Source organism: Echeneis naucrates, chromosome 22 (assembly GCF_900963305.1).
Source record: "Echeneis naucrates chromosome 22, fEcheNa1.1, whole genome shotgun sequence".
Taxonomy (NCBI): Eukaryota; Metazoa; Chordata; class Actinopteri; order Carangiformes; family Echeneidae; genus Echeneis; species Echeneis naucrates.
This window is the reverse complement of record NC_042532.1, coordinates 7388338-7412459: the sequence shown is the minus strand read 5'-3', so window position 1 is coordinate 7412459 and position 24122 is coordinate 7388338. Positions and strand designations below refer to the sequence as shown.

General features: G+C 41.6%; 4 protein-coding genes across 6 annotated transcripts; 3 read left to right on the top strand and 1 right to left on the bottom strand.

The window, feature by feature from the left end:
* Positions 1-869: 869 nt before the first annotated feature.
* Positions 870-2981, bottom strand: fam167b (family with sequence similarity 167 member B). Its single transcript, XM_029493856.1, has 2 exons — positions 2600-2981; positions 870-2259 (listed from the first exon to the last, which is right to left on the bottom strand). Exons 1-2 carry the CDS (start codon positions 2891-2893, stop codon positions 1996-1998), a joined length of 558 nt encoding a protein of 185 aa, XP_029349716.1. The 5' UTR covers positions 2894-2981; the 3' UTR covers positions 870-1995.
* Positions 2651-9376, top strand: LOC115035832 (myotubularin-related protein 9). Of its 2 annotated transcripts, XM_029493853.1 has the most exons (11): positions 2651-4617; positions 4847-4903; positions 5280-5388; positions 5604-5729; positions 7021-7194; positions 7277-7494; positions 7582-7743; positions 8078-8219; positions 8606-8826; positions 8915-9066; positions 9235-9376. In XM_029493853.1, exons 1-11 carry the CDS (start codon positions 4253-4255, stop codon positions 9333-9335), a joined length of 1827 nt encoding a protein of 608 aa, XP_029349713.1. In that variant the 5' UTR covers positions 2651-4252; the 3' UTR covers positions 9336-9376. The 2 variants fall into 2 exon arrangements, with proteins under 2 accessions (XP_029349713.1, XP_029349714.1); XM_029493854.1 differs by lacking the exon at positions 4847-4903.
* Positions 9377-10052: 676 nt separating this feature from the next.
* tdh2 (L-threonine dehydrogenase 2) lies at positions 10053-13256 on the top strand. The gene is made up of 8 exons (XM_029493855.1): positions 10053-10276; positions 10915-10957; positions 11045-11115; positions 11243-11392; positions 11484-11656; positions 11771-11861; positions 11952-12221; positions 12340-13256. Exons 1-8 carry the CDS (start codon positions 10084-10086, stop codon positions 12483-12485), a joined length of 1137 nt encoding a protein of 378 aa, XP_029349715.1. The 5' UTR covers positions 10053-10083; the 3' UTR covers positions 12486-13256.
* Positions 13257-13798: 542 nt separating this feature from the next.
* srrm1 (serine/arginine repetitive matrix 1) lies at positions 13799-23797 on the top strand. 2 transcript variants are annotated; one of them, XM_029493960.1, is made up of 17 exons: positions 13799-13900; positions 14817-14906; positions 15121-15243; positions 17493-17663; positions 17886-17986; positions 18068-18292; positions 18525-18704; positions 18804-18923; positions 19142-19350; positions 19568-19648; positions 20440-20526; positions 20734-20869; positions 20974-21063; positions 21156-21635; positions 21927-22107; positions 22627-22800; positions 22957-23797. In XM_029493960.1, the coding sequence occupies exons 1-17, from the start codon at positions 13880-13882 to the stop codon at positions 23065-23067; spliced, it is 2580 nt and encodes an 859-aa protein (XP_029349820.1). In that variant the 5' UTR covers positions 13799-13879; the 3' UTR covers positions 23068-23797. The 2 variants fall into 2 exon arrangements, with proteins under 2 accessions (XP_029349820.1, XP_029349819.1); XM_029493959.1 differs by having other exon boundaries at positions 22615-22800.
* The last annotated feature ends 325 nt before the right edge of the window (positions 23798-24122 follow it).

The following is a 24122-nucleotide window of genomic DNA, read 5'->3' as shown; positions in this document are numbered from 1 at the left end:
AAATGCATTTTGATGAAATTTTGTGATCAAGTGGCACTTACCTGAAGGGGCTCACCATTTTTCAGGCCATCTTATAACAGACTTTCATGGGCTTTCAGGGTATTCCTATTTCACACTTAAGCCACAGTTGTTACAACTTCCAAATGTGGCTGGAAATCACATTCTGTTACGTATCCGAACTGAGATGTTATCAATTTGCAAAATGTTTTCCATTGCTCCTACCTCTTTTCTCACAATGCAGGTGCTGACCTCTTTCATGTGAGCAAGCGTGGCTCTTGTCACAAAGCCTGCAACAAATTTGATGATCATGCTTTTTGAAGTTTTAGTTTCAAAATGAAGTCAGCTTCAGTGGTATGGTGTTGGGAAAAAAGGTCAAGAGAAATTGTCTGCAGGGCAGAGCTGGTGAATGGCCATGATCTATCAGTCTGCGGTGTTTTATTGTAAAAGAACAAAGCCACAAGTATCACACCTCAGCTTCTATCCATTCTCTGTATAATACTCATTTCCACTGTTGAGGTCTAATGTCTAATATGAGTTCACCCATGTCCTGAAGTATGTGATTTTATGATCATTCCAACAGTCCAACTTGTGATGTCATTTCTAATTCTGCCAAGGTATATTTTTTAATTTCTTGTTCAACTAATTTTGCTCAACAATGTGTGTGCACAAAAGCATTTTTCCCTCTGGGCTTCCCTTCATATGTGTGAATATTACACCAGGTCATGAATGTCTTGTGAAAGGAAAGAGGAGATTATTTTGCATGGGTGGCTTGAGAACCAAGGATGGATGAGTTGGGAAAGAGCCGATGGAGCATGTGGTGTCATCTAAGTTAGATAAGGCTGATAATAGATTACTTCACTTTTCAATGATGCAATAATGTGTATTTTAATTTTTGTTTATACATATTCCAATAAAATACAACGTACAAGTAACAGACATAGTAAAGTGTATTTCATATTGTTGTGTATGTGCTAGAAAATTCTGTTTTAAAGTATTTTTCTTTTATAATCATTTACAATCATTTAAGAGTAGTATGATTTAACAATGTCAATGATAGAAATGCCAATAGATCTAAACATTTAACAAAACTACAAAACATGTTAAGTATAAGCAAATAAAAACATTTTGCTCTGTTTACATACACTCTTTTAACATAATAAAACATTTAACTTGGCCGAAACTGCCCACTGAGCACATCAATTCTCAGCCAATGTCCTGCCATATAGCTTACAATCAGTGCTTTGCAGGCTGTGGACTGTGGTGATGGAAAACAAAAGACATCAAACACTGTGCAGCCTCCTGGGTCCTGTTACAGCAGTGGCGGCAATATAGAGATATTTTTGGTTTGTGAAAAGCAAAAAAGTATAAAATTTGCCTGTGACATGTGACCTCTGGCTTCTGACTCCTGGTAGAGACGGTGCAGAGGCGAAGGCTTCCACAGCTGTAATATGTTGTTTATAAATGAACAGAAGTCAAGGGTTGCTGAATGTTTGCTGTTCAGACCTGGTTGAACCAGATATGCCACTTTCATTCTTTATAAATGTGCACCGATATGGTCCAGTGACCCACCTCGCTCTCCCTTCGCTCACTTGACACGAGAAATTTTGTATGTAAGACACCAAATGACCATCATGTAAGATGTATAACGCAATGCCTGCGCCACATCTACCTTTATGCTTCAGTCTTGCTCTCAGTCTTCAATTGTTTTATTACACATTGTATTGTGCAAGAAGTCAATAATGGAGCAACCCAGGCTCCAACCAACTGGATGGTGTGCTGGCATTCAAGGTGTGCGTCCGTACAGGTCTGCACACAGAAGCTTCTTCATGCGTATCAAGCCAGTGTGCAGATTTGAGAAGTTTATTTTCATTGTCACCCATGGCATCAGTAGTTGACCCCCACCCTTCACTCTGTCACCAAAACACCAGCAGGAAATAGCTCCAACAATATGCCCATAGCAACAGGGAGGACTCTGTATGAACATTCTGTGTGATTTTAACACAATGAAAACCTCCTGGAGTTGATGTTCATCTTAGTGAGGCCCAGGTGTTTCAGCGGGGTGGACAGCGTGAAGGCCGCCTTCATGGGGATGTCACACAGCAGGTCTGATTCCTCCCCACACTCCTCTAGCTCGTAGGTGGCATCATCCAGCATCTCCTTATGGCGGTCACAGACCTGCTCCACTTTGAGCCGGTGGATCTCCCCACGCAGGCGGATCAGCTGACGGGCCAGACGGTTGTCCTGAACTTGCATCTCCCTCTGAGGATGGGGTAGAGAGGTTGAGGAGAAAGTGAGCTTCATTGAGATAACAGAAAATGTGTGGAGAATAAAATCATAAATCCTCTCATCAAAGGACGGTTATCACTGGCATGTGTAATATCAGCCAGGAACTGTGAGAACAGAGTTGTTTTCTTAGGCAAAGATGACTGCATGAAGTCAGTCATGCAGTGTCTTGAACACTGCACACATCACTGAAACACAGTGCAGCTATTTCATAAGAAAGGAAAGGGTTGACTATTTATGCCTGACAATGAAATGAATCTCTTTTTATTCTCGTTTGCATAAAATAATAACACTGAGTATAATAAAAGTCACTCACCAGCTCTTTTCTCAAAAACTCCAAAGCATCATCAATAGTATCGAAACCGCAGATGTTGCGCACTACCATCTCTGAGTTGTCATTTCGCAGAAGAGCAGGCATGGACAGGACGTGTTCTCCGGGAGCGTCTGCAGAGCAGCTTTCCTTCCAAGGTCCGCTCTGAACCCGCTCCTGCCACTCCAGATAGGATGGTCTGCGGGTCTGCAGCTTCAGCTTCTCTGTCAGCGCTTTCACGCTGTCCAGGTCCTCAGCGCGACCCTCGGAGGACTCATTTTCAAATTCTTTCTCGTCCATCGGTCCAGAAAGGCAGTCAGACCGCGCCAGTGTCCCGGACTGTTGGGCTCCCTCTGAGGTTTGTCGCGGATTGGAGCGCAACAGGTCCTCACTCACCTCCTTTATAGGCAGATAAGCAGCAGTGACCGCCCATCGCGCAGAGGACCGGGAGGCTGGAGAAATATTGGGCTTTTTAATCGGGGAAGCAAATTCATCGGAGCTTCCTTAAGACCCCTGAGTAAAGACTGAGTTTCACTTTGTCAATATTGACTGAAAACGCCAACATAACACAATCTTGGAGATCATGGACAGGCCGCATATGGTATCTTCCCCTTTACCCCACAACTACCAAACCTTTCTTTATCATTACTATTCAGTGGTGCAAAGTAACTAAATGGGCCACGCAATCATTATAAGGTGGCTTGTGCTATTTTATACTTCTAGTCCAGCAGTGGGGAGGAAGCATTCAGATTCTTGAATTTGTTGGACAGTCATGGATGCTGCATTAGCTCCAAGTAAAATCCTGCATTCAAAATATTTCCTACATTAAACTACAGACCACCAAAAGGCTGAACCAGTATTAATGAGTTAATCAGTATTAAAAGATAGTAAAGATATTGTTTTTATTTTTGTACTTCACCTCAGGGCTGAGTAATGACTTCTTTAATATCTGTGCCATAAGCTATTTTATTGTTTTAGTAATTCTCATGTATTCATGTATTACAAACAGTAGCTGATCAGCTTTGCTTATCTATAATAATGAGGAAGCCACAGTTTAACAGGTCGGTCCTGTGTTGGGTATGTCAAATAAAATGTCATCAGCAAGGGAAGGAGACTACCATTGGTCAAATACAGTTGGTAGGGGCATAACATGTTTCACCACCCTTAATCTGAAATCCATCTTGAGCATGAAATGCAAACAAAAGTAAGCCACAAGCAGGCTTGAATAACGCAAGTGAGTACTGAGTTCAAATCCACCACCACACACAATATTCTTACATATTTTGAAATGTGGTTTTCAGCACAAGTAAAAAGGCTTTTACTTTCATTCTAAGATTAGTTTGTGAGTGCTGAACTCTGACATGTAAAGTCAAAGACCTGAACAGTTGTCCCACTACAGTTGGGAACAGGCCAGGCCTGTTGGATGGGTTTGTTCCAGCTTTGTCTGTTTGCCTCTGCTGCCATCTACTGAGCATTTGTCGTGGAACAGCATCTCACTCTGTCTTCACTAAGATGCTCTAAACTTAAAACCAGAGAACTGTGACACATCTCAGTGTTGCTGCCACTCAGGAAACGTGCGCTTCCGTTCTCAGTCAAACACAAGCAGCGACGCATTTTCCACTCAGGCGCACAGAGCCGATAGTGTTAGTGAAGCTGCACATGGCTGTACATGTTCAGAATAAAAGGAAACTATTTTTAGATTCTTATCATCAAACAAACAGAGCACAGCGGAGCAGAGAGAGGGAGGCTGTTGCTTTCATTTTCTCCGGGGAAGGCGGGGAAGTGATTTGCAGTCGACGGCTTGACCACAGGACAATTCAGATCTTTGACCGGCAGCTGATGGAGCTTTCTGAGCACATCAAGACCGCCAATGTGGAGGATGCTGTGCTGCGACAGCCGCTGCACCCGGCGGCCAGGGGCACCCTGTGTGTCACCGGCCACCACCTGCTCTTCTCGGACAGGGAGGAGAGCAGCCCCCAGCATTTTTTACTGCTCCTCAGGAACATCGATGCCATAGAGAAAAGGTGAGCGGTCCTCATCCCTGCAGCCGTGCACAACGTAACAAGAAGTTTAGTTTGATTCATGTTGCGTGTCCATCTCCGGATGAGGGATCATTTCAGACTTGTGCATGGTCGGACAAATAATGAGTAACTAACTAGCTAACGCCAAGTTGCATCCACTGTGCCATCGATATGTCTCACTTATGTCTAATGAATTCTTCAAATCTTTTTTTTATTTAATTTTTTTTTACAGTGTGGAAAATCTTTTGGGCTATTCCACCCTGTTCTCTAATGCAGACCACAGTGAAAGGTTAGACATTTGTGTTGCAGTGTGTCTGCTCCCTGCTGCTCTTTTTGCCCACAACATGCAGAAGGAAATTTGCTAATGAGATTACAGAAGCTGTGTTGTCACCAGCCACATGTTTGTGTTCTGCCAAAAGCTTAAGCCTTACTGAAAGCACTGGATGTATTTTTGGTCATTAACAAAGAGTTATGGTTGCACATTGGTTTGCCTCTCTCTCACACATTCACTTTCCAAATGACAAGGTTTGCTTGGGCACTGCTTGGGTCACTATGGGCCATGGAGGGGCGAGGGTGAGAGGGCATGCATTTTTATTTTTATTTTTTATTTTTTGCATTCATGTGCAAGCTTCATAGTGGTATGTGTTTTTTGCTTGCTTCTGTAGGATGTCTGGATCCTCAGGGACAATTACCATCAAGTGTAAAGATCTTTGCGTGCTACAGCTGGACATCCCAGGCATGGAACAGTGTCTCAACATTGCACGCTCTATTGAGGTATAATACGTTTTTGTTTGTTTGTTTGTTTGTTTGTTTCAGTCTTGCACAGCTGTGAAATATAGTAAGAAACTAAAAGAAGACATTTTTTACTTAAATGGATCGTGATGGGATCTCACACTTTCCTCTACCACGTTATCTCTCACTATTTCTTCACTGCTTTTAATCAGCTAACAATCTCTCCCTTACAGTAATCTTCCTTTCACTTTCTGTAGACGCTGTCCTGCCTGGAAAACGTGTCAGAGATGTATCCTTTTTTTTACAGACCTTCTGATCAAAGCCTGAAGGACCAGTGGGGTCTCTCATCCACTGAAAAGCACTACAGTCAAATGACAGATCTCGTAAGCAGCAGATAAATCTTGCTTAACTTATACATTTGTTCCTGCTGGATAGAAATGAAATGTCTCATGCAAAAAAAAACATAGTCTAACAAGTCTCGTGGGCAACCATTCCCAACAATAATCCAACACCCGTATGACAGGAAAATTCCAGGGCCTATTGAATGTAGGGGTCAGGATTCAGGATATCCCTGTTGCTTAGTCTTTGTTTGTTTTCCCTTAACTGCAGAATGTGCTGCACATAATATGAATTCATGCTTCACAGACAGACATCTTCCTTTGGGAATAGGATGTCACTACGGTGAAGGGTTGTTCCAGAGTATAGGATTATTGCATTGTGTTTTATAGGCACAATGTTAGCCTAAGTTGTTTACTGAGTCATTCTTCTGCCAACGAAACCAAAGTCAATACTGCTCTCGTGTCTATTTGTACAACAAGGATATGTTTGGTGCAGCTTAGCATAAAAACAAGAGAAAATACATTCCTGGCTGTGTCCAAAGGAAAAAATATTCACCAACATGTACCAGCACCCCAAAAGCTCACAAATGAGGTATTTTCCTGATTGTTCTGTATTAAAAAACAAGCAAACAGTAAAACTCAGTAAAATTGACACATTATGGTTGGAGAGTTACTGTCATTACTGGGAGGTTTTCAGAGTCTAGTTGATGACACTGTGCCCTACCAAGAAATAAATACTTCACCCCAAGTAAAAGCTTTTGTGTTTGCATAAAATTAAACAGAGCTATAAAATTATCATTCATGGGCTTTAGGGATGCTGATATGTATGTTTTGTTTGATGTTGCTAGAGCCAAGATAGTTTACCCCTGTTTCCATGCTTAGCTAAGCTAACCTGCAATAGATTCTTCTTTAACTTTAATACACGAGATTTGCTCCATCAAGACGTGCCAGGTGGCTGTCTGGAGTTTAACAGTTCAGTTTGTTGCACTGATTAAACAATTATTTAGAGTTAGGCTGATTATTTCCACTTGCTTGCAGGCTTTGCGAAATCTCACTTACTGACTGTGGCCTCAATACTCTTCAGAGATGAAGTGTGTTGCTCCCAAAACCTGACGTATTTCTTTTGATGTTTTTACTTGGAAAAACATATATAATTTTTTTTTACAAATATTTGAAGGGATATATAAATAGCCCATGAAATAGAATTTTTTTACCTCTTTCTTTCAGAGTGAACAAGTTAACATATGCAGAGAAAGATGAACCCACTCAAATGAGAGCTGTTTCCTGCCCAAACAGGGAACTGTTGATGATCACCCTCTCTCTGCTCCGCTTGCAGCATGATAGATGGAGAGTAAGCAGTGTGAACAGAGATTACTCCGTGTGTCCCACTTACCCCCAAGCTGTTATTGTTCCAAAGGACATAAATGATGAAATGCTGGTTAAAGCAGCCAAATTCAGACATGGGGGACGCTTCCCTGTGCTCTGCTACTACCATAGGAAAAATGGCATGGTGAGATGGTCTATATGTTCCTCCTCTGGTCCATGATTTACAAGAGCAACTAAAAAATCCTGACCAAACTAAACTCTTTCAGGTAATCATGCGCAGCAGTCAGCCACTGACAGGGGCCAATAGGAAACGCTGCAGGGAAGATGAGCTTCTGCTCCAGGCTGTGATTGACGGCTCGGACAAAGGTTACATTATTGACACCCGCTCCAGTCAGCAGGCTCAGCAGGCCCGCATGACAGGTGGAGGGTTTGAGTCCAAATCGTGCTACAGCTGCTGGAAGAGACTGCATAGGCAGGTGGAAAGGTGTGTATGCAGGAGAAACATGTGAAATGGAAGTACGTGCTTGTCACCATTTTCTGATATTGATCTCTTCAACATGTGTTTAAACAGGGGCAAAGCACTCCAGGAGAGTCTAATTAAACTGGTGGAGGCCTGTGGCAACGACTCCCATAATATGGACCGCTGGCTCAGTAAGCTTGAGAATTCAAAGTGGCTGTCTCATGTCCAAACCGCTTTGTCAACTGCCGGCCTGCTGGCAGAGTGTGTGGAAAGGTAGGCTGTACACAACACAGTACAGTACAGTACAGCCGTTTCAAACCTTACACATTAATGAAAAATCATGGCACTCCAGTGCCATACGTTTTTCGTCTTAGGATGAGCTAAACAAAATGTAGCACTGAACAAGAAAACAACAAAGGCAAAAGTGGACATTCATGTAGGGACGTCAGGACTTACCAAAATAATGGCTGCTCCGACAAAGACACTACCACATCATTTATATCATCACATCACTTTCTGTTGTTATTTTTGTTTTTCTGAAACAATGACATGCATTTTCTCATGAATGTATTTATGAGACTGCGTTATGCCTGTTGGTTTTTTCTAGGGATGGTCATTCAGTTTTGGTTCATTGTTCTGAAGGGACAGATTCCACTTTGCTCATCAGCACTGTGGCTCAGCTCATCATGGATCCATGCTGCCGCACGTTGGAGGGCTTCCTGGCTCTGTTGGAGCGAGAATGGGTACAGGTATGTTTGTCTGTGAAAATGCAAAAAAAAAAAAAAATTAATTACAAAATTGATAGTTGCAGAGACAGGAGGAAGATGGATAACAAGCGTGACCCTCACTTTTCCAAATCCTTCAGCTGTCCCTGCCATTTCATTCAACTAGATTTTCTCGCTAAACTCTCTGTCCTCTGACAGTCCAACCCATATATTCCACAGGAAAGAAGAGCTGAATTAAAATGTTGATATAGTAATCAATTCAAAGATGCTGATAGAAACTAGCTTGACAAGCAGCTGTTATTGGTGGGAATAGTTGAAAAAATGATCATAACAGAAAATCTTAGTATGCTTTGGAAATCACAGACTTCACAGCGTGTTTGTGGGTGCACTGTGTGTATTTCTTCTCCTAGGCAGGACACCCATTCCAGAAGCGATGTGCACACTCGGCCTACTCCCACGCGCGTCTCCAACAGGAGTCCCCAGTCTTCCTGCTGCTGCTGGACTGTGTGTGGCAGCTGTTGCATCAGTTCCCTCTGGCTCTGGGCTTCTCTGAGGCACTGCTGCTGAGGCTAGCAACTGAAGCCTATGCCTCCAGCTACGGCACCTTCCTTTGTAACAGTGATAAGGAGAGGTCTGTGGCAATTCTCAGCATGGCCAGGGATTTAAAATGATAGATGACTCAAAACTGTGTCATTTAAACATCATTCTCTTTCTCTCAGATGTGTCTCACGGGTGAAGGAGAAGACTTTATGTTTGTTTCAGGCCCTGCTGAGGCCCAAAGAGAGACGCTGTTACGCCAACCCCCTGTATGAGCGCACTGAGCTGGCGATCTGGCCCTCAGTCCACCCTCAGTCCCTGCAACTCTGGAGAGGTGAGCTTTGAGTGATGGATATATTCAAGCCTGACAATGACAGTATCAATAAGGATCTCCATTTTGTATAGTGGCCTCTTATATAATAGATGTGCCTTGACTATTGTTGTAGTTAGATGTGTTTCTAACCATGAGGAGTATTCACGCAAGCACTTGTCCATTCCTCAGGCTATTTTCTGCGGTGGACACAACAGGCTCGCCACCTGGAAGAGGCTCAGGAGGAAATAAGAAACATGGTCATTCTGTGGGAGAAAATGGCGCTCACCTGATAATGTGTAGCTGATCAGTTTGAATATGTGTGTTTTAATTTTTTTATGCTTTCATAAAAATTATATTTGAAATTTTTAATTGTTGGTGTAGTTTTGAGGCCTTTTGTTCTTCTTTAGTATGACATCATATTTACTACTTTGAACACTGCTCTGTCTTGAATAATTTCAATTAATATTTTCTAGTAAATATCAGCCATAAATATTATCAAAAGAAGAAAGTTGTGTAACCAACACACCTCCCAGTCCTGTTAAGCTCAGCTAAACACCCTGCACAATACAAATCCCTGTGCACAGCAAGTCAGCATGTTTGCATATATGGAGCTTTGCAAGCTGGAGACTGTAGTCCTGTTTAGTCAAGAGCCACAAGCCCTGATGAATACACAAAGTGGACAAGAACCACATAGCCCAGCATGACTTTCTACACCTGCCTATTTATCCATTGCTTACTGGCTGAGCTGACATGGTGACCAGTCGGATGGTAATTTTTTCACTCCAACATTTAAATGCTTAAAACATTGTCTTCTTGGATGTCATTTTTTAATTTCGTTTAGAGGAATAATTTCAGATGTACTTAGTTGCATCTGCTGGTGTTGGATCATCATCTGTCTTGGATTTCTAATTTCATCAGCACAAAGGTAATGTACACATCTATTTATTTTGTACATGTACATGAGTTAAACCTGCATTTGTCAAAGTTCTGTGTGATCGGTGTGGTCTGATTCAGTTCAGTTTAACCATCCTACTGGACATGAAACTGGGTGTGCGGATCTGTGCGCCCAATATGGCTGTACTGGGCATTTTTTGTCGAGGTTGCCTCAGCAGGGCACGGATTTTGCCCAGTCGCAGCTTCAGGTCTTTTCCCAGGCAGATGAGTCGGTGGAACAGCCAAGAGACCTGCAGCTCCTTGCCTCCTCAGGAAAACCCCCGTGTCCTCATCACAGGTGACACAAATATCCATCCATTAATAACACAACAGCCACTTAAGTCTGACATATATTTATTCAGGAAAAGATGTGCTTTTTCCACAGCTATCCAAACACTAGGCCCGTGAAGCTATTATTGTTTTCTACCACTTTCACTGTGCAGCCGCTATTGGCTGTGGGTTGTAGTATTAGCTATGAAGCAATTACAAAGGGGGCAGAATGAATCACAAACAGTCAGCTTTTAAGGGAGCTGAGAGTGGCACAACACACTCAGATCCCAAGTGTCTAACAATAAGACTAGGGTGTTCAATTCAAATTTTCATTGTAGCATCAGTGGCATGAGCAGAATACTACAGACACGTGCTGTTACTTTTTACTTTTCGAGTTGTTTTCACTGTGGACTAGCAGCAAGACCCCATTTTCACTCATCACAATAGTGTGCATGCAGACAGTGCTGGTGACATAAAAGAGCCAGTGAGTGGTGGTGAGGAGAATAAAAGCCTGTTGTCACTTTTTGTCCCACGATAAAGCTTTGGAACAAATGAAACACATTTTTTTTTTTTTTGCAGCCTAACCATGATACACCAAAACATTTACTTAATTTTCATACAAAGTTTTCTGCACAGATAAAATGCAAGATTTCTCTCTGTACACAGGTGGCCTTGGTCAGTTAGGTGTTGGTCTCGCACAAATGTTGAGGTGAGATTTTCAAAAATTCTTTGGATGTGAACATTTGTGAAATTTTTTATTTGGATGCCATCATCATATCTATATTACTGTGTCTAGAAAACAGTATGGGGCAGACAATGTAATCCTCTCAGACATCAAGAAGCCTCCACCTCATGTTTTCAGGAGTGGTATGCAAAACCTAATTCAAGTTTTACGATGTTTTGCTTTCCTCAGAAAATTCATATTTTTCTCATTTCCCTCTCAACTGAAACAAAAAATATTGTCGCTCTCCCCACCTTATTCTCTTTTTATCAGGTCCATTTGTGTACGCTGATGTGTTAGACTACAAACACCTCAGAGAACTGATTGTAAATTATCGTATCACTTGGCTGGTTCACTATAGCGCTCTGCTCAGTGCTGTGGGAGAGGCTAATGTGGCCCTGGCTCGCAAGATCAACATTACAGGTCTTTCTAACTGCACATAACATTTACATGTAGCAAATTTTAAGATATTTTAGTGTTTAAACTCACTGTGGATGCTATGCTGTCCATCTAGGTCTTCACAATGTGCTGGACTTAGCTCTGGAGAACTGCCTGCGTCTCTTTGTCCCTAGCACTATTGGAGCATTTGGTCCCTCTTCTCCACGTGACCCAGCACCTGACCTCTGTGTGCAAAGACCTCGAACCATCTATGGTGTGTCCAAAGTGCATGGAGAACTAATGGGGGAGGTAAAGTTGTCTTTAAAATCTAGGCACAGAGACGGATGTGGCATTGAAGACAAACTTGTATAGATTGATTTTCAAGTCAACTTTCTTTTCTCTTCTTCTCTTCTCTTTATTCAGTACCTCCATCATAAATATGGCCTGGACTTCCGCTGCCTACGTTACCCAGGTGTGATATCAGTCAACACACCTCCCGGTGGAGGAACAACAGGTATTGGATAATTTAACATCTTCCTCTACCACACGTTGTAAATGCAGCACATTGAGATAGATTAACAACTCTGGACTTTTGTCTTCACAGACTATGCCGTTCAAATCTTCCACGATGCTCTCAGCACAGGTCACCACGAGTGCTACTTGCGACCTGACACCCGTCTTCCCATGATGCATATCTCTGATTGCCACCGTGCCACAGTTGAGTTCATGCAGACTCCAGAGTGCCAGCTCTCCTTGCGCACTTATAACATTGCTGCCATGAGTTTTACTCCAGAGGAGGTGGCCCAAGAAATCCGTAAGCATCTCCCTCACCTCAAGGTCACCTACAATCCTGACTCTGTCCGCCAGACCATCGGTATGACTCAACACATTACTTCACACAAAACTTGGGTGGGATGAAAAATTCTTAGTAAAAATTTCTATCTTCATCAAAGCGGTGATGGGGTAATCTGGTCATCTTTGTCACTCTGCAGCAGACAGCTGGCCGGTGAGGTTTGATGACACCAATGCCAGGAGAGACTGGGGCTGGGCACCAGCCTTCGGGCTTGAAGAGCTTGTGTCAGACATGCTCTGCTCCATTCGAGACAAGAGGACCAATGAGGGTTTCCCAGTCAGCTAGCAAAACCTGCTACACAAAGACTGACCAACCTAATCCCTACTTTTATTCAGCCTGCACAGTACACTATCATCCACTTCACTATCAGACGTTGTCAACCACTATCCTTCGTGACTCTGGACTGTTACAGTAATGAGCAAGGGACTGAAGTGGAAATTCCCAGTCAGGACCTCTCAATATGCAGTGGACAGTGAGACAGCATATATGTGCAGACAGCCTTTTCAGGGAATAATATACTGTCAAACTTTCTCTCCATCTGTGTTGTTTTTAATTGTTAACATGGTCTGAGCATCACTTTACACATGAGTATGTTGAATCAAATGAGCAGAAAATTACTTATTTTTGAAGCATTAGAGATTTTCAAATGTAATTGTGACACAGCAGTCTGTCACTGTTCATCACCACGTCTGACAGAAAATGGACCAGTTGCACATTTAATGTAACAAACCTGTCGTATACTTTGATTTCAGGATAATCTGGAATGGCTCAGTCAACTCTGGACTGCAATGACACTTCATGTATTCTGGCTGTTTTATGAGGAAGTATTTTATAATTTAGTCTATCAAGTGAAAATCACACGCTGTATGCAACCCTACTATCCTTGCTGCAGCATCAAACAAGAAGCTTTTCTTTTACTTTTGCGCCAAAAGTGTGATTTTGGTGATGAATGATTACCAAATACTAATGAGGCCTTATTTACTGTAGATTACTTTGAAAAACTATGCATAAAAATGCAGTGTACTTTGAATCAGATGTTGAATAATAAAAATGTTATTCATCCATGTCATTCATTACTGTATTTTGCTCAACCATTTTTATTCTACATCTGCAACAATATTGATTATGTTGGTGACAAGGCGCAGTATTGAGGCAATGTACCTGAATATTTTCATTTGAAGCTGCTCTACACTTCTTCTCCTCTGCATTTCATGAAGAATTGTTTTCGTTTTTTTGATTTTGCAACTCTAAACGACAAATCCAGCTCGTAGCCAAAAAAAATAAAAAAAATAAATAAAATGCATGATCAACAACTATGATATGATGCACTCACAGATTAAAAGCGCGCAGTGTATGAAATAATTGAAATTGACCCAACCTTGACGACATTAACCCGTTCCTCACATTATTTAATTACAAATTCTAAATCTGCTGCGTTCCACAAAGCTCAGGGGACATTCTACGTGTGGACTGGATGTATTGTTAGTAAGTTTATTTGCTGTTCACTTTGCTGTACCTGAACTAGTCTCACATTTTACTGTAAACCCTCTGAGCGTGTCCCCGCCTCCTCTGTCATTACAGCAGCTGTAATACCGGCTCCTTCCTGTGGAGGCGCACTGCTCATCCGGCTCGGCACACGTCTTTTTCAGCGGCGCTTGCTGTTATCCTTTTCACCGAAAATGGACGCGGGATTCTTCCGCGTAAGATCTTTACGCTTATTTCTTACCTTTTGTATCTTGTTATTAAGTTGCATCGCAATATGCGGTTTGTTTCGATTATCAATGCGCCGCATGTATTTAGGTGAACGGCCACACAATCAGAAACGTTACGGCCAGGGCTTCGTCTATCAACCGATATCGAGCTTGGCTTCGCCATTAGTCATGTTTTAACCGACTAACTCCCTGCGAGAAGCCAGGCGTCTCAGCAGAACGAGTGTTTGTTACATATTAATGTAACATTGTGTTGTCTGGATCTTGTAACTATTCTGTGAGATTGTAAAAATAGACATTATTGCAGGAAATAGACGGGCCGATCAAGCTAGCTAGCTATTGCTAATTTGTTAGCAAGGGCTAAAGATGGCGCCCGAGCGGCGCATCGTTTCTGTCTCCATGGGCAAGTCACGACTGCTGATACGCTGCGTTACCGAGTATACGTTGACATTTTAAGGTGTAGCGAATAACTACAGTAATTTGACTTATTATAGCATGTCCACATCGAAACTGTTTAGGTTAAGGTTGCCGCTAGGCACTAGCTAATATTAGCCCTTCAGGTAAAGCACGAGGATTAAGCATGCTAACAGTTAGCCTAACTACGGTTAGCTTATTGCTCTTACTGTAACATCTATCTTAATTTGACGGTTGAATGTGAGCAGGGCGCTTTGGGCTTCAGACTCAATGTGAAACAAAAATCTACCCCTGTAGTTCACGCCCTCGTTTGCTGGTGTTTAACGGTTCAGAAACCTTAATTCTATGTTTTGATTTCAATGACAACATTGCCAGTTTCTTGGAGAGCAGTAATATTACGCCACATGTCAAAGTGAAACACGTTGATCTGTGTGTGTAGCTATGATTGGTTTCGTACATTTAGCAACTTCACTAACATTTGTTTGTTTCTCAGGGTACGAGTGCGGAGCAAGACAACCGATTCAGCAACAAGCACAAGAAACTACTGAAACAGCTGAAATTTGCAGAATGTCTGGACAAGAAGGTACAAGATCATCCACATGATCAGTATTCCTTCAATTGTTTCACGCGTCATATTTGCCTAACTAATTGTTGCTATGTAAAATGTAGCAACTTTTTGTTGGCCTGGAATAATACTATGAAACCCACAGTTCCTAGCCCACCCTGTAGCTTCAGGCTGCTTAGTCAGTGATTGTCTGTACTAACTGGGTGCCTTTGGTTGCCTGTGTCACCCCTAGGTGGATATGACCAAGGTGAACCTGGAAGTCATCAAACCATGGATTACTCAACGGGTGACAGAGATCCTGGGGTTCGAGGATGACGTCGTCATAGAGTTCATATTTAACCAGCTTGAAGAAAAGGTAAGATCTACAGTTGCGTTTAGTTTTTGTTTTTTCAAAACTGTCATAGATTTGAGGGCATTGCTTAGTCAGTAAAAAGGAGTATAATCAAATAATTTCGCATCCTAGTCAAATTTAATGGGTAACATAACAATTGGTATAAAACTGATCTATGATAACATAACCATGTTTTGCTGTTGTGTGACAACGTGCCTTTATTTAGCAGTCTTCTAATGATGATGTGATTTATGATTTAAAAGGCCTGAACCAATATGGATGTTATACCTTGCATCAGAAGTATAGCACCAACACCTAATTAGCTCTCTCCTGAGCCCAAAGTCACTGAGCCCAACTCTCCCTTCATGATGCAGTGTGTGGTTTGAGGTGAGTTATATGCAGGGGTCACCTATATCATGTCAGTGACAGACACACCTGAACAATGCCATAATCATATTCTCCGTAGGTATTTGCAGTGCATTATTAAACTGCTCAGATCCCTTTAAAGGTAACTGCATTATAGGCAAAAAATACAGAGGATTTTACAATGCCCCTTAGCCTATCACTAAAAGTTATAAATCTCCTTCAGTCTTAAAAGTGAAGAGCATTTTAACACCAAGCTCAAATTTGTTGTTCGTTATTTTACAAGTCTGTGGTACCTCTATTGGGTATGGTCAGAAGTGTCTTCTGTTTCACTTGTAACAATCCAGTGATGTGAGGTTGTAATGAATACCTCTCACATTTATCGCTGCATCACTGTGGCCACTGGAGGTCAGCAAATATGAGATTGTCAACCAATTTAAGTAACAAGTCTCTTAAATCCTCTGACTACACCCAGCATCTCTGTTGCTTATGGTCAGATGTGTAATGCACTTGTGATTTTAAATAAAACTAGTTTGAATCTACTAAGGAACAATGGTTTTCAGCTTGGTGTCAAGTTACTTTTGAAAAGTTCAATAGTTCAATAATTGCCTTTTTTTAACATGTAACAAAGTCCCTTTTGCTAGAGTAGCTGTAAACTAAAACCTGACTGTTAATATGCGTCTAATTTTGAAGACTACATCTTTTTCACCCCAGAATCAATTTTTGAAGTAGTGTTTTTCCTCTTAAGTTGGAGTGTCCCACTGACATGCTAAACTATTTGGGATAACTGAGTAATAGCTCATTTCTATTGCACAGACCTATTTAGGTATATAGAATAGGAGGTAAATGGAAGGGCAGTAAAGTTACTTACACACTGTATCCTCCATTAGAGTGCTTACCAGGATTCCACCCTATTGTATACCCAAAACAAGTTGTGCCATTTATGCATATAACCCTTCTTAATGACTTCCATTCTACTTAGATGCTGAGAGCGAGATGTATCTGTTAAGTAATGGTATGTGTAACACCAGTTTGCACATAGAAATACGATTTTAACAAAAAGATAAATCTTTTGTTTGCTATGGCATTTGGGTGCGGGGGAGGGCTGTTGAAGTTAAGTTTAAATAGTACTGTTGCATTATGGTAAGAATGGCTAATTGAATTGAGATTACGGCATCTCACAATTATTCTTTCAGTTGTTGAAATAAAACTCCCTTTTTTGTGTAACTGTGTACTCATTATTGCTTGTTCGTCTCTTGCAATTTAGATAAATGATATAACATTAAGCTCAAGGTGGTTGAGTCTCAAGCAGTAGGGAGGCGGAAGCAAGCCAAGGGAGCTCCGTGCCCACTGATCCCACGGGACTCACTGAAGACACCGGAACTGTACTTGCAGTGTTGGGTTTTAATGCACTCTGTATTGTGGCTATTTGTTTAACTCCTGAAGTGTAGACTGTGGGGAGACCTGAAAACAGTGGGTGGGTAGGGACACAGAAATGTAAAGTAGTAGTAGGGATATAACTAAGGAAATGTTTAATGATAGATTATGTATCTCGAAAAAAAATAATTAGTTAATAGCATAATTGCATGCAGTATTTATACCGCTAGATGTGTCTCCCTTCAGCTAGCTCGCATTCTCAGTTTGATGAGTTTGTGAGTACGATTTTATATCAGTCACACTTTAATTTTGGTAGGTAATTCAGTCCAGTATTGGACCCATGGACGTTAAATATCATAGTCAGTATCTAACAATTTTTGAGTATGGTTAAGTACATAGTCACAGGTGTAGATTAGAGAGGAGTAGAGGGTAGGAAGCCCCATTTGTGGGATCCTGCCTCCCAATGTTTTTAACATTTCATAATTTCAATTGCCATATGGTTTTTCTCTCCCCCCTTCGTGTGTGTGTTGCAGCATCCAGACAGTAAGATGATGCAGATCAACCTGACAGGCTTCCTGAATGGGAAAAATGCCCGTGAGTTCATGAAGGACCTGTGGCCCCTGCTTTTGAGTGCCCAGGAGAACATTGCTGGCATCCCCTCTGCCTTCCTGGAACAGAAGAAAGAGGAAATTAAACAGAGACAGGTGAGCTTCTAAAATTGTCTGTGTAAGTTAGTTGTCTGGGATCTGTGGGTTAAGTAACTCAGGAAGAAAAATGTCTAACTTATGTGACTCATTATGGTAAAATACTATGATCCCATGGTGAAAAATAAAGAATAATCAAGGACAATGTGTTAACACTGCTGGGGAGAAGATATTTGTGATGTAAGTGACATGTTTAAGCTCTCATTGTTTAATTTCTGGTAGATTGAACAAGAGAAGCTCGCTTCTCTTAAGAAGGTGGATGATGATAAGAAAGAGAAGGACAAGGAAACCAGAGAGAGAGCTCAGTCAAAGAGCCCAAGGAGGTAAGAAACGTATTAAGACAAGTGAAAGGAAGTGGGATTTGTATATTTACAGCAGTAATGGACATTGTTTTGATCATGCAGGCGAAAGACAAGGTCGCCATCACCACGCCGGAGGTCGCCAGTGAAGCGTGAAAGGAAATGCAGTCCATCGCGCTCCCCAAAGCGCAAACCCAGCCCGGCTGGTGGTAACTCACCGCCTCCACCCTTGATGCAGCTGCCAACAAAGCCTTTGGAGCAGCTTATTGAACCAGATACATCAGGAAGAGCCATGCCTGAACCAGTGGTCCAAGAGGCTTCTTCCACCTGGTTTGTGAAATATAAAAAAATTTTATGTTGTATCATGAGTTAATAGTTTTCCAATCCTATTTTTGCATTTAACTATACCTTTAGATAGTTGAGTGTCTTATATGTCAAATCTGTAATTCTTCTGTTGATTGTGTGTGTGTGTGTGTGTGTAGGCAAAGTTCGCACACACATAATTAGTATATATGGAAAACATTTTTTTTGAACATTTAGAACTTATTCCTCTGTTTTATAGTGATGCAGTTGTGGAGGTGGTGAAAGCTGATTCGGTCACGGAAGTCAAAGAACCCTCCATAGAGAAAATCCATAAGAAAGAGGAAAGACCTAGGTCCAGGGAAAGGGAGAAGGACAGCAGGAGGGAACGACCTCACCACCGTTCCCATTCTCGGTCGCGTAGGCGCCGCTCACGTTCCAGGTATTTCTGATATTGATATTTACTTGCAATTTTGTCCAGTCCCCAATCTCAAATATTTTAAGTATTCAACTTTTAAATTTTCTCTCTTAACGCTATCAGATCTTACTCCCCGCGTAGAAGACAGAGTCCCAGAAGAAGAATGTCTCCTCGTCGAAGGAGTCCTCCCCGGCGTGGTCCCACAAGCTCCAGACACAGACACAGACGCTCCCCAGTACGCAGGTTAGTGTGAATCTAGACAACGTATGCAGAGTGGTTAATTTTTTTTATTGAAGAACAGTTCATAAGTTACAGTTTTACTTTAATGTTACCTCTGTATTGGTATATTAATGTCATACTTATGAAGCATATGACTGCAGGGTTCTGTCGTATACTCTATATCTGGCCATGCAGTTGACTGGGAAACTTTTTCAAGGGATTAATGTATTTCTGTTCTGCAGGAGGCGCTCTCGCTCTGCTTCATCCTCTGGCAGCAGCTCCTCAGGTTCTCGCTCACCTAAAAAAGCTATGAAAAGAATATCTAGCACACCTCCAAGAAAACAGGCCCATCATCTGGACACTTCCATTAGCCCTGGAGGAAAGGACAGATGCTCACCATCTCCACGGGCTCGTAGAGGCCGGAGTTCAGCTTCCCCACCCAGATCATCAGGTATATAACAATTTCAGCTCCATGGCTCAATTGTTTCTTCTAAATCAAATTTCATTGTTTTAAAACCTCATTTATCAATTTGTTTGTCAATGAGTACCCTTTGTTGCAGTGCAGTTAAAATGTACATTGAAAAAAACAATTATTGCAAATGCTATCTTAAAGCAGTTGCGGGCATTGAAAGTACAAACATTTTTATCACCGTTGCCTTGTTTTTCAGGTTTAAAGCGAAAACCAGGAGGAAGGAGTGATTCACCATCTAATAATGCCAAGCCCAGACATTCTGAAGCATCTGACTCGGGTAAGACATAATTTTCAGTTTATTTTGAGAACCATAATGACCTTTCACTTTCAGTTCAGAGATGACCTGTCATATTGAGTTCGCAGCTCATGTGGACATATAGAAGTTACATGTCAGAAATTCATGCTTTTTGCCCATTCTTGTTTGTCCAGGTTGTCAACATGGAGGGGATGATGTGGACATTCATATGCTTAGTGAATGCAGTTGGTCATTTTTCTAATTATTTACTTTTAGTTTTCCTAATTATCTATGTCATTGAAAAAATGGTCAATTTTAATCATTGTGCCAATGTGATGGGAATGATTATTCAGAAAAATGAACTGCAAGATTGAAATTACAAATCTTGCTCTCTATGCAGGAGATTTTATGATGACATTTCCAGCGACTCAATCCCACTTCACTTTAATATACCTTTGGCTTTAGCTGCCTTTTTTGCGGGGGTGGGGCCAAGAATAATTTTGGACTGGACTGGACTTTAGACTAAAATGGGTAAAACAGTAGATAAATAGGAAAGTAGAAAATCTGGCTAATAGCCTCACTACAGTGCTCCCATTTGATAACCTGCTCTGAGAAATCTCTTTGGTCATGTAGTAAATTCTGCTGCTACAGATGGAGCCAAAAACTCTATTCTGACATGAGACAGAAGTAGTCATTGTAGTTGTAATGTAGTAGCAGTAGTGAAAACTCAATCCAAATACATAAACCTTCTCTATTATTTGTAGCTTCTCCATGGCAGTCTGTTTCACTGGTCTTGTTAACACTGATGGGAAACTCAATGCTCTACATTTCAGAGGAGGATAAAAATGAGAAAGGGGCAACCGCAGATTCGGTGCAGCAGCGACGTCAGTATCGCAGGCAGAATCGACAGTCGTCCTCAGGTTAAAAGCGTTTTTATCCCCGTTCTTTACTCTCCCATACCCAACCCCTTTTCTCTAACCAAGTCTCTGTCCATGTCATCTTGCTCTCATCGTCTCATGGACTTTTGAAGATGTGCCCTAACCCAAACCTAGGTGTCTTTTCTTCAGCGCATACAGTTGAGGTTAGAATAAGACAGTTGCTAATGCCGCCTTTCTCTGTTGTTTCAGATACAGGGTCTTCCTCCTCAGAAGAAGAAGGACCTAAGAGGCCAACAGCAGGGCCAGGTGCCAGAAATGGTGAAGTCAGGAGGAGACGAAGCCGTACACCTTCTCCACGGAGGCGACACAGGGATATCTCTCCAAGGTCAGGCATTAGACAGAATATTTACATATTACTTGAGTAAAAATAAGAACTATAAAATTGTAGTACATTTCATTTAAGTTATTAAAAAAAAAAATGTTCCCCAGGAAAAGACGTTCACCATCTCCTGGACGCAGGCGCCGCTCCCCTTCCCCCCCACGACGGCGCAGATCTCCTTCTCCTCCTCCTAGACGCAGGTATAAGCGTGCTCATAGTATTTATAGGGCTTTTTATCCCAGTAATTTACAATTTTGACAGCTTTTTGATTACTGTAACTGGTACTTCACAGGTCTCCCTCCCCACCTCCCCGTCGACGCTCTCCATCCCCTAGACGATATTCTCCACCTATTCAGCGTCGCTACAGCCCCTCACCGTTGCCTCCACAGAAAAGGAAGATGTCTAGCTCTCCTGCAAAACGGTCTTCCCCAGGGGCTAAGCGTCGCCCCTCCAGGTCCCCAAAGCGCAGAAGTTCTCCTGTGCAAAGGAGACGCACTCCTCCATCCTGCTCAACACCACCCAGGCACAGGAGGAGCCCCATGATGTCTTCTAACTGGCAAAGCAGAGATGCACGATCCCCTGGTCCAGCAACCAGTCGCCTGTCTCCATCCCCTGTGAACCGCAGTCGCAATTTTAGAGGTTCCGCTAGTCCCCGTGGACGTTTTGAAACCTCCAGCACATCTCCATCTAGCCAGCGAAGACAACAGTCTCCACGCAGTGGAAAGCCCATACGCAGAGTGTCCCGCACCCCAGAGCCCCGCAGCAATCAGAGGTAAAAGATGCAAACATTACCTGACAGAATATACGGACACTTCCCCACTTTACAAATGAGATATGTTCTGAATGGCCGTTTGTATCCTGAATTGTTCGTTATCTATCTGTTCATGGGTAGCAGTGAAATTTGTACTAGGCAGAAGAGGTGTGCAGACCAAAATTTTAGCTCCCTGTAGGCAAGTGGGGCGTTCCAAACACAATTTCTGAACGCTCGTGGGAAGTGACTGCATGTAGTTTGTCTTTACACATCAGAAACTGACCCCTGATCTAATTTGTATCTTCTTCACAGACCCTCTCCTAGCCCACAGCCTATGAGGAGAGTGTCCTCAAGATCCGTTTCCCCTCAACCAGCAGCTCAGAAATGTTCGGTCCCTGCATCGGCCTCCCCATCACCATCTCGCTCTGCCAGTGTGTCCCCACCTCCACCCAAAAAGGCCAGCAGCGGTTCTGGCAGTCGCTCCCCAAGCAAGGTTTGATATTTTATCTCATTAACCTTAAGTTTGAGGGTATGAGCACATAGAGGTTTTCTAACTCAAATTGTGAATATGAAGAGTGTCTTAGTCTTCACATGTATAATTCACCACACACTGGAAAGCCTTGGTGCAAAAAAAAAAAAAAAAAAGTCCTGATGCATCCTTAAAAGTATAAATGTTTAAATGTGCAACAAAATTATGTTTAGGTTGCTGAATGCCCCTAATTTTGTCTGGCATCTTAAAAAAATTTTAGTTTTTATTCAAGGATTTGTTTGAGGGACACCAACATTTCATAACTTGTTGCACAAAGTTATCCCATCTCTTATGTTGTTTCAAAGTGTTCTTTAGTCATAAAACCAAGTTTTATTGTTTTTATTGTTTTATTTTATTTATTTATTTTTTTTATCAATCAGGAATACCACAATAATGCAATGAATAACGTATTGCAATTAATATGATGATTATAGTGTCATTTAATAGCACTTAATGTGATCCTCATAACAGTCTGTATTGCAGAACTCTGATATTGATGGTAGTGGGAAGAAAAAGAAGAAGAAGAAGGAAAAGAAACACAAGAAAGACAAGAAACATAAGAAGCACAAGAAGCATAAGAAGGAGAAGAGTGGTGCTCCTGCTGGTGGAGATGGCCAGGAAAACCAGGGTGTGGAGGAGGATGGAGATTCGAGGAAGGTAAATTTTCTATTATTTTTTTTTTTTTTTTCTCTATGATCCCAGCTCAATATCCCTGAAAGCACAGAATAAATAAATATTATATTATGTACCATAGAGACACCATCGTCTGAGTTGACCTGACTAATTTGAGGGATATTTCTCACTGTTCTTCAGGAATCAGACAGTGAAGTTGACGACACTTTGGATGACCTAGAGAAGCATCTAAGGGAGAAGGCCCTGCGCTCCATGAGGAAGGCACAGATGTCTCCATCACAGATGTCCTGAAAACAAGGGGCTTTCTCATTTTTGAATTTTCCACTCACTCTTGATGTTTGTCATCAACCTGGTTCAGCTTTAGAATGTACAAATTGTTGATTCTCGAGTCTTTTGTTTTTTCTTTTTAAAGGTTTGGTACATTCTGAAGTGTGTTGCATTAAGAGCTTGATTTGTCTATTAGTGTATTATCTAAACTGTAAAGAAGCTTGTGTTGTCATTCATTTTAAATCGTTGAGCAGGGATATGGTTTAAGCTCTGAGCTAAGAATTGGGCAGGTTTCAGATATTTTCCACAGCCTACACTAGATTCCATTGAGAAATGATAGCATGTGCAGTGATTGTCTGATGTGCATGAACCACTGACCTTACGGAGTGTAGAGAAAAACCAACATATGGTAACATACTGTTACTACAGCCTTTTTATTAGTGGAACCAGTGGCACAGCAGTGTGCGCTATTAGAGGCCCTAACAGAATGTCTTGTCCCACATTGTAACTCAGTAGAGGTGTTTGGCAATGTTTAACCTGCTGTTTTTCTGACTTTGAAATCATCTTGTTTTAAGACAAAACAGTCTGATATGATACAGAGTATGCTTTAATTTTCCAAACAAATTGATATGCAATTTTATGTTGACACTCTTGCACCAAGATAATCTCTGTCAGACTGCCACATACTTTGTATTTAGTAACCCTGGCTTTTGTCATCTGGTCATCCTTTCAGAATTAAAGCTGTTTTATAGGATATGTCTATTTTTCTTAATAGAAATGGGCAAGAAGGATTTTGGGTGGTATCTGTCAGTTAACTGTCACTCCAAATGGAAACTTCCAAAAGCAGTTTGAAAGCCACAATTGGTGGTTACTGAGTTTTACAGCTGTTACTGTTGGTCTTCTGGAGTTGGGGGGTGTTTCTACTCACACTTCCTCATAATCAAATGAGACATGAATTTGCTGGTCACAAAATTTGTTCTGTGTAGCTTAATAATGAAATAAATAAATATTAAATAATATTTATTTATTTATAATAAATAAATAAATAAGCTTCTATTTACCAAAACTTTAATCCACAG